The sequence below is a fragment of the Melanaphis sacchari genome, unplaced genomic scaffold (genome assembly GCF_002803265.2).
Source record: "Melanaphis sacchari strain LSU unplaced genomic scaffold, SCAv2.0 Contig80_pilon_pilon, whole genome shotgun sequence".
Lineage (NCBI taxonomy): Eukaryota > Metazoa > Arthropoda > Insecta > Hemiptera > Aphididae > Melanaphis > Melanaphis sacchari.
In genome coordinates, this window is record NW_020271570.1 from 133602 (window position 1) to 148426 (window position 14825).

The following is a 14825-nucleotide window of genomic DNA, read 5'->3' on the forward strand; positions in this document are numbered from 1 at the left end:
AAAAGCAAAAGTACTCGTTGTTTACCATTACATGTTCAGTAAATGGCGTATTGTTTTTGCATTAATAATATTTAGTGATTATACTTATTCACTATTCTCAGCTTGAAACATTATCGAGAAAACCTGTGTACTTCTAATGGTGAGAAGTAATTTTATAGTTACAAATTTAAGGGCATAAGAAAAAAAAAATATGCTTTTAGTTGCAAATTTTGATGAGACGTCTAATTGCTTTTATTATTAATTTACTAAGATAGACAGCGAAAATAATGATAACCAATAATCAAGTCACAAATTATTTTGAGTTCTTATGATATTTATATTTGTGTTGTTTCAGTCTTATAAATACAATTATAGAGGTTTAATAATAATATTGCATTAAAATATTTTATCATTAGTAAATGTATTTGTAGGTAGGTAGTAGGTACTATACCTAATACTTTAATATTTGATATTTTGATAGGTAGTTTCTATAGTTGTAATTGTAGAGTACATTTTACATAGGTAAGTATTAAGACGTATACACTATACAATATAATACTTACTTTTTACCATACTAAATAAATTAATAACCTATATTTGATGACCAAATAATATATTTTATACTAAATTATTTATAATTACAAAAAGGTGTATTTAAATAAAATTTGCCTATTAGATTTTGTGAAATTTAACGAGCTGAGCTTTTAATTGTTAATAGGTACTTGATCGTTCATAAATTACAATTAGATAAATGGACAACAGTTTAAATTAAGTATTGAATAATATTATGATGGTAAAGTGAAAACTGTGTAATGCGGATCCTGAATAAAATGAAAAATTATCCAATACGGAATTTTTCTATGGCCCCGGAATGTTCCTATAGTTTTATATAGACATTGAACCTCAATAAAACGGCATCTTCCTAACGCGGAAACAGAACGGTTTTGTAGGTCCAATTATGTAAGTAAAAACTTTGCATAAGCTGGAAATATGACACGCGTCATGTTATATTAATATGAATATGAAGGTATATTGTAAAACAATAATTGAAATAAAACTGCATTACATAATATATTAGTTAGGTAATTTGTATTTTTTGGTTATCGTATCTACGATACAAACTTATCTTGTATGATAATGTATTGCTCTTAAACAGTTATGCACCAAAAATTTTACATTGAACAATTTGCTTGTACATACAAAACGTTGTCCATTCAAATACATATAACATTGGAAAAATAGTAACAGTGACAAAACAAAAACTCTACATGATTTTTAGAAAAGCTAAATGTTTAAATTTAATTTTCATCTTCATACTTATGTAATATGTATACATTTTTATTAATTTTGTAAGAACATTAGTCTATAATTATTCTAAAATACATTTTATAAAGTAAAGTAATAAATTAGGTTTATAATTAATCTCTATTACTCTCTAACTCAAAAAATAAAAATTATAGATGTTGTAAACTAATTTTTTAATGTGAAAAACTGATACAAATTTATAGGTAATCCGGAATTTTTCCATTTTATTCAATAAAACAAAAAACTGATTAATGCGGAATTTTTGATTATTCCCATGTTATTCCACATTAGACAGTTTTCACTATATTTATCAATGGCATGTAGATAATGATATTAATTATACGATATTATTAAACATATCATACTTGTGACAAATACCTATACTGAAAAAGTATCTAAAATATTTTTAAATACAAAATCAAATTCTTTTATACTTCCTGGTCAATTTAGTATTTTTATTTTTAGATTTGAATTTAAGTGAATACAAAAAAAAAAAAAATACAATTAAAAATTAAAATTTACAAATTATTTATTTAAATTTTGAGTTTACGTATCTATTATTATTTTATCTAATAAATGTTTGATTATTATGCTATTAATTATAATATTGTTATCTTAATAATTTTAAAAGTTTTGGGTTGCAAACTAAAAAACAAAAAACTTTTATATAATAAATTAATTTAAAATTGTTGGTTATTACTCATTTAATATTTATATCTACTTAAGTTATTTAAGAAATATAATTAATTATTATTAGCGTGATTTCCTTTTAGGGTATGCAAGAATTTTTTTTCGAACATAATATTTTAAATGTCTTTTAAATACAAAATATTATAATATTTAAATAGATCCATCATTTTAAATACATATTTAAATACCGAACAAGTATATAGTTTATTGTTCTAAAAATAGTCTGTGCTAAAAATATACGAAGTTTCTCATACTATCGCCGGATTTATCTCCGTCAATAACTTTTAAACAATTTTTTTTCAGATTTGTTTTTAGCGAATTAATTTATACGAAAATGTATTAAAAAATTATTTATATAAATTATTTTTTATTTATTCAATGTTATTTACAATCTATTAAATTAAAACGATACCCAAATTTGATAGTTAGGAGAAATAAAAATAAAATGTCCATAAAAAACTTGAAAAGGAAGCCGTTCACTAACGACACCTTAGAATTATACATTAGAGTGTTCACTTTTTGTTTTTTAATTAATTTAACTAAAAAAGAGTAGTAGTGATCTTTTTGGACTTTTAGATTAAATGTGTGTTGGTGATAGGTTATCCTGGCATAATATCGGCACGCCCGTACGCACGCCTATGTAATTAAATAGATCTTAATATCTTAAAGAAAAATATGGGATTGTAGAATTAAGAGTACCTGCCTAAGTCCAATCTATTTGTTTTATTTTATCGGAAGTTTTTTTTTTATTTTTAAAGGATGTTTGTAAGAAAGGTTATTTCAATAATAATCAATTTAATAGAATCGCAATTTCAATTCATGATTCAATTGAACATATTTCCTTGATATATTTATTTTAAACAATGTAACATTATAAATTAAATTTTAAGGAAATTAAGTATTTCAGATTTATATATATAAAGTTTTAGATTGAAAAAAAAAAACAAAGATATTATAGGTACAGTATAACATTCAACATTATATATATTATGATTACGTACTATTTATTATTTACATAGGTATTAAGTAGGTAGGTTAAGTATTATATAATTGGCAATTGACATAATTAATTATTACTCAAAGTACCAAGGAATGTATCCATCTAAACAATAAAATATTAACTTGGTAGTTTATAAATGTTATAATCAATTAAATAAAATATAAAATCGGGGAAGTCACTCTGCTATTATACTTATACACTAGATTTAGAGTACACTAAGTCATTGAGTAGATCACTGAAATAGTGAAATAGATTAAATTTGAATTCAATGATATATCATTGAAAATGATAACATGAAAAACAATTCTAAAGAGGAGATGGTGTATTAACCTTAATATTTAATGATATTTTAAAATTTAAATATATTTTATTAATTTATTTTTAATTATAGTAATAAGTACGAACTTGTACGGTATTCTCAGGTAGATTGAACGATAGATCTTTTAAAAACATCGGATGTACTCGTATTATACTTAAATAACTATTATAATTTATAATGTCATACACTGACACCTATCACATATAATATATTTTTGTTAATAGTTCTTAAGTCTTTACCGCGGCGTACCGTAAAACGGTATAAACAAGTTATTTAATGCTATAAATTATAAATAGTTTAAAATTTTGATTACTTTTTCATTAAATTGTATATAATAAAATAATATATGTTTAATAACAAAAAAATTGTTATTTTTCGCTTAAATATTCAGTTTTATATTATCATCAATAATGATTTTCACGTGGGTATATTTATTTCACTTTATTAAACATAGAGATATAAACTAGGTTTATGTACTTTATACTCAGGTCCGTTCAGAGATATCTTGGGTTCCGGGGCAGAATAATGCAAGAGACTCCTTTTTATTTAAATTTTATTTCAAGATATTAAATCTAGATACATATATTTCACAAAAATATGCTGATAGCTCTTATAGTCTATAGATTATGGTTTTTACACTTATCTAAGGTGGGTTTCTATAAATAACAACAAATTTTATATTTATATGAATTTTATTTATTATGTTTAAATATATTTGTTATACAAAATCATTATAATCGTAAATATTTTTTAAAAAAGTACAATTTATTGATAAATATTAAATAAGTAATTCTTTTTAATATAATAATAATATCTTATATTATTATGTATTAAACCTTGTTTCTCCTAACTAATATATAGGTACACAAGCATATACATCTGTAGAAATATGTTCTGAAATCCTTTTTGATAAATGTTATTAAATATTGCAACCTATTTTCATTTTTTACATCTATTATTATAAATTCATTATAAATTTTGATTCTTTACAGACTTTTTACAAAATTCTTAATCTTTCTTTTAGTTTTTGAGGAAAAACATTATTTGGATGGCTTTTGATCTGCAATATTGACTTATATTTTCTCGTTAATTTGTGTATTTGGTGGATTCACTATTAGAAAAAATAACTACGGAATACTAATTATTGTTCCAAGTTTTCATGATGTCTAATAATAAATAGTCAAATGATAAAAATATCTGAACCTTTTGCTCTAAATTTTGAAATCTTTTTTTTTTTATAATTAGAAAGCGTGAATTATCATGAAGTTTTAATAATATTCGATAGTAGGTATATTGGTATAATCTATAAATATAGAATTATGGAATTAACAATACAGTTATAAAAATCCATAAGAATTATTATATTAGATGTAAAAGGTACCGATCACAAATAATAATTTTACTTTGCAATAATAATATAATGTTAATGTTAATAGTTTATAATGCTCCGTTTATTAATATTAAACAGCATGTTATTAAATTTATTTTTCGTTAAGAGGATGCCGTACAATATAAAATGGATTTTGCTGAACGAAAATTTGCCATGTTGTATATATGTAAGACAGAGATAACACATGCGGGTGCGGCGTCCTCTTAATACAGCATTAAAATTGTCATTATATCTAACTTAAATTTGTGTGTTACACAGGTTGGGGACTTTGGATTAAATAAAATTAATTGATATTATTGTTTTTTTTTTGCACAGACGAATGAGGCTTTTTGGGGGATATCATGATTATTTGTCTTTCGGGGCCTAGAAAAATTTAGATTTTAGATCTATATAGACTTTCGCTCCGAACGGGCCTGCTTATACTATCATATTGAATCATGTTATTCAAAATTCTTATTTTTATTAATTTTTAAACTTTATCATAATATGTACGTACCTATTGTTGCATCAAATATCAAATATCAATTTATTATTTATTGATTATTTAATAATTTTTCGTAATAATATTTTTTGAAATTTCTGGATGATATAAAATATCTTTGACTCCTTAAATTTATAATACAATTTAATTCATGACTATATAAATATAAAATAAATTATAATTGTTTGTTTTTAGGTAGTTTTAAGTATTTTAAAATTAAAATGTTAGTTTTCCATTAAATATATTGTTTACCTATCCGATTTTCGTTTTTACAGAAGTACTTACACCGATAAATACTGAGTGATAGGTATAGGTACCTATAGTACCTACTACAGAAATATAAACTACTATAAATCTAAAAAATTGCATTATTGCTTTAATAATTAAACAATAGTGGGTACTTTATCTTTATGTAATATTTTTATTATACGAATTATACGTATACCTACTACATACATAGGTAATATCATCGTAACCTATGGACTACGGACTGTGATCTATGGTGGCACTTTTAGTATTTTGCGAATATTATGAAGGTATGTGAGAAAGAAAAGTTGTCACCCGGTTCGTGGTCACACTGCGGTTGTTGGGTTTTTCGTCGTCGGAGGTGGAAGCAAAGCCGTGGCGTGCGTCCAGCTGTCATGGAGTGGGAGTCGGTTGCAGGATGATCGCGGGACGGGCGCAGGGGACGAGCGAGAACGCATCTGCGGCGCGTCAACAAAACAACACGGTCCGCTTCGATGTATATACGCGTAACCGGCGGTCGTTAGTGCGATTTTTTTATCGTTTTAACTTGTGTGTGTATATATATATATATATTTATATACATGTACATGTATATATAGAGTAATAATATACGCACACAAAAGTATAAATATATATATGTATATTACATAAATATATACAGTCAGTGTTTTAAATACCGATCTACCGTCGCAAAGAATCATAAAAAAATTTTTTTTTCATTTTTAAATAATTCGGTACATTTTTCTATGGTATACCGCCCGGCAATTATAGTACCGTTGAAGTAACACTTTGAAAATCGAACTCCAAACATATTCGTAGACGATCGTCGAAAAGGAATAAAATACACGTAGTGTTGTTTCTAAATGATAACCATGAACAGCCACTCGAACGACATCGACTACAGTAACGGATACATGGAACCGGAAGAGGAATGGGAACGGGAAGGGCTATTGGATCCAGCGTGGGAAAAACAACAGAAAAAGGTAAACTTTATAATTCGCCACCGACATGAGTGCTATAAATTAAGTGTAGGTTTAATCGAAGAGGCGTTTACTGATTGCGTTAAGATGATTCCCTATTATCGCGAAATGCGAATGATCAGTGTTGCAGTTGGTTTGTCTTATAAACCGAATTAAAAAAAAGAAATAGTTCCCTTACAAAAAATACAAAATGTAAATAGATAACAGATATATTATATATCCTCAAAGACTCGGGTATTTTCCCATCATCAAAATAGACTCGTGGTTTAATTTGATTACCTTCTACAGTTTGCACAGTGATAACAATATCAGATTTTTATGGCTTATTGAGTTTCAATAGCTCAAGTTATATATATTTAAATATATATATATATATATATATATATATATATATATATGACCTCTATGTATGTAATTTTAGTTGTATTAGTATATTTAGCTAATGTGTATCTACTTGTTGAATTATTGTATTGATAAATATAAACAGTAGAAAAATAGGTACTGAACAGATTATTATTTTTTTTTTTATTGTTCTTAAGTTACATTGGCTGCAAAGGCCAATAATTACAATTTTTTTTCTTTTAAACATTTAGATAAATACTAAAAATTTTAAAAATAATATAATATTTGCAGATCTACTGTAGGAAATTGTGTTGTGATACTATTATCATTTAAATTTGACTGAACAGGTCAGTTTTTTTAAAGAAGTTAATCATGTTGTTGATGTCTTCTGTGTTCAGACAATCAAACAGATTATTATTTTTTGGTTACTTACCTTTTAAATAGGATTGAAGAGACTTCTAGTAGTCCAATCTAACCTAACCAAAATGCTGTCATTTATTATTGTAGATATTTTTGCCTATTCGCTGGTTTTTATTTTATAATTCAATATTGACTTTTATATTTAACTTATTATTTTAAGTAAACTATGTATGATTATAAATGTAACTAAATTAATTGTCTTTTAGAATTATAAGCAGATACTATAATTGTGACACACAATAATTTTGTCGTTTCAAGAGAAACCCATCATTAATTTTGATGTTAAAACTTAATTGATTTGACTAGATATAGAAAAAAAAGTTGTATTACCTTAATAATAAGACTTTACCTAAATATTGGCTGATTTTCAATTTTTTTATTGAGTTTATAATGTACTACTAATACTAATTAGTTATATATGTTAATTTAATTTTACAAATAAGTTAGGTATGTAATATACTAAAGTTAATAGATATTAAATAGCAGTTATATAAATTGTATTTGATTTATGAAATAAGCCAATTTATATAAATTTAGACTTGTTATAAACTAAAATAGGTCTACTTAAACTTTATACCTCCTTTATTACATTATAACAATGTTCTTGTAGGTTGAAGTATTTTCAAAATAATTTTTATTGGTATTTGTCATTTGTTATTGTAAACTTGGCTCACAAAAGTTCTAATCCTACACATCACCTATATTTAGTTTTGAAATGTTGGCAACTTTTCCAGAATTAAATAGACCTAAAGTCTTTTTTAAAGTTAACTGTTTTACATTATTATAACATTTATAACCAATACTTCTTTACTAATCTGTTCATTAATGTGTATTCAATTAATTTTAGTCTGTTGTATTTTAATTATTGTTAACAACTATTAATATAGTTGATATATGTAGTAAACATTATTTGAAAGTACCTAGGTAATAGGTATACATAATATCTTATCTTTTTTAAAAACTATTCCTACCTATGCAATTTAATTTTAAATGCTTGGCATTTTTTAGACTGTTAATTACTAGTATTTATCCTTATTTATTTTGGGATGAGTTAGGTAATTAATATGAAGTACTTAGGTAGTTATAGGTATTTATTGTTTTCAATTTTCGAAACTAGATAGCTTAATTGTAAAAGATTTAAAAATATTTTGCTGTAAAGAATATTATTTGTTGATATTTTAATTACCTATTAGAGTATTAATTCTAGAAGATACATTAGTAAAACACTAAATTAATCATGCATTTGAATTCTCACAACATATACTTAAAAAATAATCAATAACCTATTAAAATTAGTTTATTAAACATGTTTGCTGTTAGATTTTTTTAGACATTCAAATTTGGATTATCTAATAGTTTAATTCCAAACATAGTATATTCATTTTTATTTAATTTAAGTTTTTGTTTAAGATGATGGTTAGTAGTGTTTCTATGTTCTATGTTCTGTGTTTCTACTATGTAGTTTAGTTAAACTGATTGAATATAGAGCCAACTGAACTGTGACCGATCTCCTAAGGTTTTTTCATGCGTGAAAATCGAGGCCACTACAACGGTCAGTCCAATCTTCACGGTACTAACCTCTAAATTTTTTTCTCTACTAAACATATAGGTATTATATTGCCTGTGTTGATTATATACATATACATAATTCTATTCATTGTCTAACTACATTATATGATGTATGTGATAAATCAGAACACTAGGTCAATTCATTCATATCCTATTCTCAATAAATAATAATAATAATAATCATATTATATAGTTTTATTTTTTTAGTTGGGTCGATTTATTAATATAATATTAAATATTAATAGCTAGTATCTAAGATGCTCTTATTTGTTACTTATTATTAGAGCAATTATCCTAATGACTTTAAAGGTTATCTAAGATTTAGGTTGTAAATAAATTAACTGTGTTTAGATTATGCAGTATTGTATTTAATTTTTCTCATATATTAATTATCAACATTTAATTTATTTGACCTTTAATAATGTACTTACTGATCTAAAAAGTTCATCTTGTTTATTCTATTAGGTATTTTTTTTAAAAATACATCGATATTAATTGACCTAGTGCAATATTTTTTTTTGTACTTTTTACCTTTTTAGTTATTATAAAAATTGATATCTACTTATTAAAATGTGGATAGACTGTATTAAGTTAGTAAGAAGATGTTAATAGAAGCTTCTATTTCAGTTAAAAAATAATTAATTGTTTTTAGTACCTATTTTGATTAAAAATATTTTTTTGTATCTTTATTTAAAAATCAATTGTGCAAACTTACTGATCATTCTTTTATTAAAAAACAAGTTAGTCCAAGTTTATTTATCATAAATAATTAAATATTGAAATGATAATTGTGCTTATCTTTTTATTAATTATTTCATTATATAAATAATTTATAATTTATATTGATTTGTTAATCTGTTATGTAAACTTGGAATTTGAAAAATGTATCTTATTCAAATTTTTTTTTAAATCTGATAAATTCTAATTTCTAATTACTATCAGTGATAATTGATAAGTTATTTAAAGAATTAATACGTTTCGTGTTTATATTAAGTATATGACATGGTATAGAGGTTGTATTAAACAATAAATCGGAAAATCATCCCAGTATGTCAGTCAAAACTAGATTAATGATTTTCATTTTTTTTACACCTCAGTTAGTATATTTTCTAAATTTTAAAAATTTTTTAATTTAATGTCACTTTAAAAAATCCTTTTAAATACACTTATGAATATCTAGATGAATCTTTTAAGAGTGTGTTTGAGTTTAAATAAATTAAATTTATAGCTAATGTGGTGTTACTTTTGTTAAATTTTAGTTGTTGTACCAAAATTCAAGTAAAAAAGACTTTTTTTAAGTTTTTAACTTAATTTAAGTAATCTTAATGTTAATTGATTTATTGTTTACTGCGTAGTATTTCTATTGATAAGGTTATTAAAAATGCATCTAATATAATGTATTATGTACGTAATATATATTTGTTAAGTATTTCGTGACCGAATATAAAGAAAACATAAATATGGATATTTAAATTAAAAATGCAAGAATCCTGTTTTATATTTTATGTTCAGATTTCAAATTCTTCTATAATTTTACATGAGTGATTCTTTCGTTTTGTTTTCATTGCTTGTTTTGTATTTTTATTCAACTTTTTCAATCATAATTTCAACTAGTCTTTACGATTTTTTTTATATAGATAAAATGTTATAATCATATATTGTCAATAACTATTTTTACGTGAATACATTTTATAATATAATATGTGTTTATGTGTATAATATGTTATGTATACTGTGTATGAATGGTTATTGGGTACGGAATATACCCATTAGTGTGCTGTAGAAAATAGAGTACTCCATAATTAAATTATACAAAACACATATAAAATTGTTTAGTGTTGAAAAGAATAATATAATTTTTGATCACCTAGGTATAGGTGAAATTAATTTAACTTACTTCAACTATTGAAACAAAATAAATTCGGATACATTTTGATATTATAGTTTATAGACATTAATGTATTTTAGTTAATAATAGTAATAATAATTTTATTATAATATATATGTTGAAATAATAATTTAATTATTATACTTTATTAGATTTTAATTTTGTTTGTTTCAAATCTTTTTTTCATTAATATTCATAAAACTTATGGGTTGGAATGAATTTTCTGAAACGATTAACTTAATTAGGTTTAAAAATGTTAAAGCATGTATAACCATTGTATATTTATTTAATTGATGGTTATCTATGATCTGCATTGTGTAATATATATACTCTGGTGATTTAGTGTAGATGAAAATAAAAAGGTCTTTAAGCAGGTTGCGTTTTTACTGTTATTAGAATATTTAAAGTTGGTAGCTATTGTGTATTGCTAAACCACGTCGGTGTTGCTCAAAGATGAAAACAGACAGATAAAAGATTTTTCCTAAATGAATGTAATTAGGTATATCAAAAAGTACAGGCCAAAATTAATACGGTATTCGCAGCGAGATGTCTTTTAACATTTTTATTTCCGCGATACGCTCACCACCCTACCTATCGTTTCGCTCCAGTAGTTATCTGTTGTTACGCTGCAGCTTCGTTGACGACTAAATACGTACGGGAAACAGTGTGCGTAGATAGTCTCGAACGGGTTCATTTCGGAGCTCTCCCTCACACCTCCTTACCTTCTCGACAGGACGACATTGAACGCGCGTTTGATTTTTCTTTTTTTATTAAATCCGACATGAAAATAATAAACCTCTGCGTGACGGAATCGTCGATGATTTCCGTCGAGGACCTCCGCGATGATCACCTATGTGCTTCACTATATTACAATAATATAATATACGCTATGCTTGTGTACATCAGCCTAATTATAGGGCCTCAGGTTAGGACAAGGATGTTATATTAAATGTATATTTTTCAAATTATATGTGTAGGTTACCTCAAAAAGATGTTATACTCTGATTGTATTATTTAACAATAATCATACATCCATACTTTCTTATTGTTATCGTCTTTACTCTTTACCTGATTAAATAAATTAATGATTTATGTTTAAGAGACTGGCTAAATTCTGCTTCCTTGAAGTGAGCTGATTTCAATTTTTTTTAAAAAAATTAATCTTATTAGACTCTTTTCTAGGTTATTTTAGGAATTTTTTTTTATGTGTAAATTAAAATTGTGTTTAAATATCCTATTTTGATTTTTCAAATAACAATAAATTGTTTAAAAACTTCTAGCAGTTATAGAAATAATTTTGATGACGCTTTAAAATTTAAACTGTTACTAATATTATAATCAGACGTTTAAAATCTCTGGTTCGTCGAGATTCTAATAAAAAGTTATCGGTTTTTGATTTCTTTCGATCGTAGGGAGAGGTGGTATACTCAAAATATTGTCTGAATTTTTGTCTGACATCTTTTGTAAAGACACACGTAGCTCTTAAACGACATTTAAAGAAAGCTTTGTTTTACGTCGCTCTTGCGTCATTGTCAAGTGGGATTTTTTTCTCTCCTAATCGTATATAATATGTAGAAACAAAGACGATAGCAATTTGTAAGTCCGCGTTATTACTTATTTATTATGTCATTATCGTGTCAGAACGCAACCGCTGGCCGTTTCGATATCGAAAGGTCGACGACGTGCCTTGTCCCGATTGCTTCCGTTATCGCGTTTACGATTTATCTTCCATTAATTTCAATCGCGTAATCATTCATAATATGTAGGTATCACGTTCACGCGGGCGCGGTTGTGTACAAAAAATATATAAGTACTGTTATATTAAGTTCCGCCCGTCGTGCAGCCATACCCGATTCGCGGGATAACAATATAATATAATATTGTTGTTATAGGTTTCGCCCATCGTTTGGTAGGTGCAAAAAAAAAAAATAATACATTCGAGATTTGTTGGGCTACTGTCTGTTGCGATTAAAAATATTATAAAAGATACTCAATGAGTTCAATCCTATAACATAAATTATTTTTTAAACGATAATTTACTTATGATTATTTATGAATTTATAAGATATTAGTTAGATTTCATAAATCTATGAGATTAGTAGTTGCCTAAAACTTATTTTGTCACCCAGATTTCAAAAATATTTATTTGTCGGCGGAGAAGGAGGGAAACCCATACGGAGATAAGATTCAGTTGTTAACTATTACTGATTATTGGTACTAATTTTTTAAAGTTACCCAGTTAGAATTAAAAACGTCATCCACTCTTACTTAATAACTGAGATTTTTTTTATCATTTAACATGGGAATCGTGAAAGCTGTTCCCATACCCATACTTTTTGAGTGCTTTCGTTTTCTCACGAATTCTTTTACTTCGTACAGCACATTTTGTTATACGCATTTGGAAAATGAGTGAAAGTGACCTGTGTTTTAAATTATAATATTCATAGTGGTAACACAAAGTTATTTCTAATATACAAGTTGAGATCACGATTTAGCGTATTTTTGAACAGATTTTTGTTAATAGACTGCTCTATAACAATATGTTTTCAATTTTCGTTTCTATTCTAAACTTACAGTTGAATTTTTGTTGTCATTTGTTTATAAAAGGTTTTCTGCAAAGTATGTTTTGAAAATTAAATTTATTAAAGCTTATATACGGTCACAATTTGTATATTTTAATTATTACTTCCTTTATTTGTGTAAATCAAAAAAAAAAACCTTTTAAATTAATTGGCTATTATTAATAATATTAGATGGTCATTTTTTTATTACACATTTTATAATTTCAGCATAAAAATGTTTAATCTTATATTGTAAATAAAATACTAAATATACCTCTGTCTATCGAAAATTATTTTCATGAAAATATATCTACAATTTTTAAATAGAAAACTGCCTTAAATATAACTACTTAAGTCATTTGTGATGATCTTATCTTAAATTAAATATTACTTATAAACGAAACATATGTTTGAATGATTTTGTGTAGTATATAGTTAGAAAAATAAAATATACTTACATATTTGTTATTTTTGCTATTTATAATGTATAAATATTTAATATGTAGGTAACCAATTTTTCAATAATTTGTTAAGTTAATATGTTTAATTATTAAGTATATAAAGTTACTATTAAAGCTTCAATCATTCGCATGACTCATGTGATGAATAGTTCGTTTTGTCTATTTTTAAATGTTAAGCTATATATAATATACATATGAGTTATATAAAATTATTTATATCATTTAGTTCTCTGTGGAGCAGATGAAAATATAATTTCATCAAGGTTTCTGTCTGTCCTAATGAGATGTTTGTCATATTGGGAGATTAATTTTGATTTAAGATAAATGATACCTTGACATATTTTCTATGATTAAAAACTTTATTAGTTTAGTTTTTGATATTTTAAATTTAATATTTAAATTATAATAACTATATTTATAAATAAACTATTGAATAGTTACACATATTCAATGGCATATTTTGGACTTCCTTTTGGCGGGTATCTTGACTCCTGACAATACTTTTTCTCCTGATTTTTAACCTGATTATAAAACACTTTATACCTAAGCCATAAATTTCTTGTAAAAATTTTAAGTCTGTTATTTAAATTTTTAATTATAATTATGCTTGGAATAAAGTATAAACAATTTGACTGAATAAGTTAAGACTAATTTAACACTAAAATTTACTTAGTTTAATTAATTTTTTACTTGTATATTGTTATATTCTATAGGTATATTAAAAAAAAAAAAAAACTTAAATTTCTTTATATTAAAGGTAAACGTCTTTTTTACTGTCAATTCGTCTAGTACTTGATTACTTTTAATGCAGTTCTTCCGATTGATACTATGGATAGTCCATTTAACCTTTCTATTAAAAACAATATATTTTTCAATTTTCAAAACAGTTTTAAAATATTTTGTCATACGTTAACAATATTTTTTAATACTTCGGTAATTAAAAGAATTAGAAAAAAAATGGTGAGGAGGTTAACCCCCAGGATACTTTCCTAAATACGCCACTGCGTGTATTAAATAAGATAGTTACTACTAAAAGGTAAATCTTTTTATTTTTTGTTCAAATTAATTATATTTTATAGTTTCTTAGAGTAATAGTTTTTCTACTATACACAAGGAATCTTTTAGCTGTAAGCCTGTAAAAACCTCATTATCTTAAAAATTATTAATGTTAACAGAAATATTTTACACTATTCG

At 24.9% G+C, this 14825-nt stretch overlaps 1 protein-coding gene across 3 annotated transcripts in view; it reads left to right on the forward strand.

The window, feature by feature from the left end:
• Positions 1-5871: 5871 nt before the first annotated feature.
• The window catches only part of LOC112601994 (alpha-actinin, sarcomeric), a 31870-nt gene continuing 22916 nt past the window's right edge, over positions 5872-14825 (forward strand). For 2 of the 3 annotated variants that reach the window (XM_025349902.1, XM_025349903.1), the window contains exon 1: positions 6274-6393. In XM_025349902.1, the coding sequence (XP_025205687.1) occupies positions 6274-6393 (120 nt within the window). Of the gene's footprint in view, positions 6394-14825 lie in introns of all 3 variants that reach the window. The other variant, XM_025349904.1, reaches the window with a different exon arrangement.